General features: G+C 64.9%; 1 protein-coding gene across 1 annotated transcript in view; it reads left to right on the top strand.

Annotated features, from left to right (window-relative positions):
• Positions 1-119, top strand: part of PRKCG (protein kinase C gamma) — a 29353-nt gene extending 29234 nt beyond the window's left edge. The window contains exon 18 of the mRNA XM_021706909.1: positions 63-119. Coding sequence (XP_021562584.1) covers positions 63-119 — 57 coding nt within the window. The remainder of the gene's footprint in view (positions 1-62) is intronic.
• Positions 120-2293: the final 2174 nt, after the last annotated feature.

Here is a 2293-nt window from a genome sequence, read left to right as displayed (position 1 = left end):
CCCCCCAGTGCCTGCCTCTCTGGGACTCCCCACCCCCCCTTAGCCTCTCCCACCGGCCACAGCTGCTGGAGAATAAATTTGGGATGCTGATGCTGAAGTGTTTGGATGTTTTCTTGTAAGCTTGGAGAGTGAACGGGGATGCGGAGGTGGGACATGATTGTTCATAGACACAAACACAGGGACAGGGGCTGGGGGGGAAGAGAGGGGAGCTCAGGGCCCATAAAGTGAGAGGGGAGACACGGGGTGAGAGAGGGGGAGAGCAGAGGACCAGATAGATAGAGACCCGAAAAGAGAGACAGAGGAGAGAGAGACCCAGAGAGAGAGAGAGAGAGAGAGAGAGAGAGAGAGAGAGAGAGGAGAGAGGAGAGAGAGGAGAGACTCAAAGAGAGTGAGACAGAGACAGAGAGAGAGGAGAGAGACAGACACAGAGAGACACACCCAGACACACACACACACACACACACACAGACCAGGAGAGAGTAAGACAGAGACAGAGAAAGAGGGAGAGACAGACAGACACATACACACACACAGACCCAGAGAGAGTGAGACAGAGACAGAGAAAGAGGGAGAGACAGACACACACACACACATACACACAGAAAGAGATGAGAGAGACAGAGACAGACCCAGACACACACACACACCCAGAGAGACACACAGAGAGGAGAGAGGAGACAGAGACAGACCCTGAGAGACACAGAGAGACAGAGATGAGAGACAGAGAGACACACAGAGAGAGGGAGACAGAGACCCAGAGATAGAGATAGAGCCCAGGAAATGAAGAGAATACCACAGAGACCACCCAAGTGACACGCGTGCAATGAAAGATGTCCACCGAGTGTGTGGGGGGGCGGGGACCCCAGGCACAGGGACACAGCTCGCACGTCTTCACCAGAGCCACCCCCCACAGGTTCACAGACGCACCCACACCCAGACCCAGACAGAGACTGGGCAGACGTCCCGAGTGGGAAGATGGAAGGCTGGCCTCCCATCCAGACACCTAGAGGCTCGGGCGAAGCAGAAGACCCCCAGACGACCAGAACCCGTGAGCTTCAGAAGCGGCCACGGGCGCAAAAGGCAGGCGGACGTGCCTCCGGGGCCTCCTTTCCTTGACCCACTTGCGAGTCGGGGGAGTGCAGGGGACAGTCCTGCTGGACTACATTTCCCAGAAGACGTCGCGACGGACCCTTCCCCCCGAGTGCGGCCCCTCGCCACAAGGGCTGTTGGGAAATGTAGTCCCGGGGCCGGGGCAGGCCGGCAGAGCGGTGTGCCTATGTCTGTGTGCGTGGGGGTGGGGGGGACTGAGCCCCGAGGCTTCACAGGCTTCCTCGCGGACCCCGGCGCCGCTCTCCCCCTGCAGGTTCCTGGGCCTCCAGACCCCGGGCCAGCCGGATGCCGGAGGTCCCCCACCGAGTCTCCCCCATCGCCGCCGCGACGCCCCGTCCCATGTCCGCAGTCTCCAGCCCCCGCTCCGACCCTCGGCGGGCGGCCTGCCCCTTTAAGAGTGGCCCCGCTGACATCACGGCGGGGGTGGGGGGGCTGGCCCGGCTCCCGGCTCCGCGGCGGCTGCAGGACCCGGCTCCGCTCTGCGCCCGCCCGCTGCTCCGGGGACCCCGGCCTGGGACGCCCCCTCCCGCGTCTTCCCGGCGTCCAGACCCCAGGCTCCGCCCCAGGCCTGGCTGGATCCCCAGTCCTCCTCCGAGCCCCCCCGGGCTCGTCCCTGCATCCTCTCCTTCTCGGGGTCTCTGTCTCTGTCTCCGTCTGTCTCTCTCCGCCTGTCTCTTCTCCGAGCTCAAGGTCTCTGCATCTCCGTCTCTCAGCCCGAGGCCTCTGAGTCTCCCCGTCTCTTGCTGTCTCTTTCCGCGTCTCTGACCTCTCCACTTCCAGGACCTCGGGGTCTCTGCGCCCGGGAGGGGTGGCGGGGGTCTCCCACCCCGCCTCTGCCTCTCCCTTCCCTCCCCGCCTCCCTCCGGCCCAGACCCCCGAGTCTCTGCATTTCCCGGCCTCGAGTCTCGGCGCTGCCTCTCTGGGTGCCTCTGCCGCTCTCGGGCTCTCTGCCTCTGTTTCTATTCTCTCTGCCTCCCTGCCTCCCCCATCCTCAAGGCCCAGCTCGCTCCCTCCCCGCATCCTCTCCCCCCTCCCCGCCCCTCCCCTCCTCCGCGGCAGCCAATGAGCGGCCGCCGGTCCCTGCTCCCGGCTCCGTCCGCCGAGTGAGGCCGCGGGCGCGGGGGGTGGGGGGCGGAAGGCCGGGAGGGGGCCGGGACGCCGGGCTCCGGGGCGGGGGCGGGGG

Source organism: Carlito syrichta, unplaced genomic scaffold (assembly GCF_000164805.1).
Source record: "Carlito syrichta isolate Samal-C Ts95f unplaced genomic scaffold, Tarsius_syrichta-2.0.1 Scaffold316208, whole genome shotgun sequence".
NCBI classification, from domain to species: Eukaryota; Metazoa; Chordata; class Mammalia; order Primates; family Tarsiidae; genus Carlito; species Carlito syrichta.
This window is presented reverse-complemented; position numbering and strand designations above follow the sequence as displayed.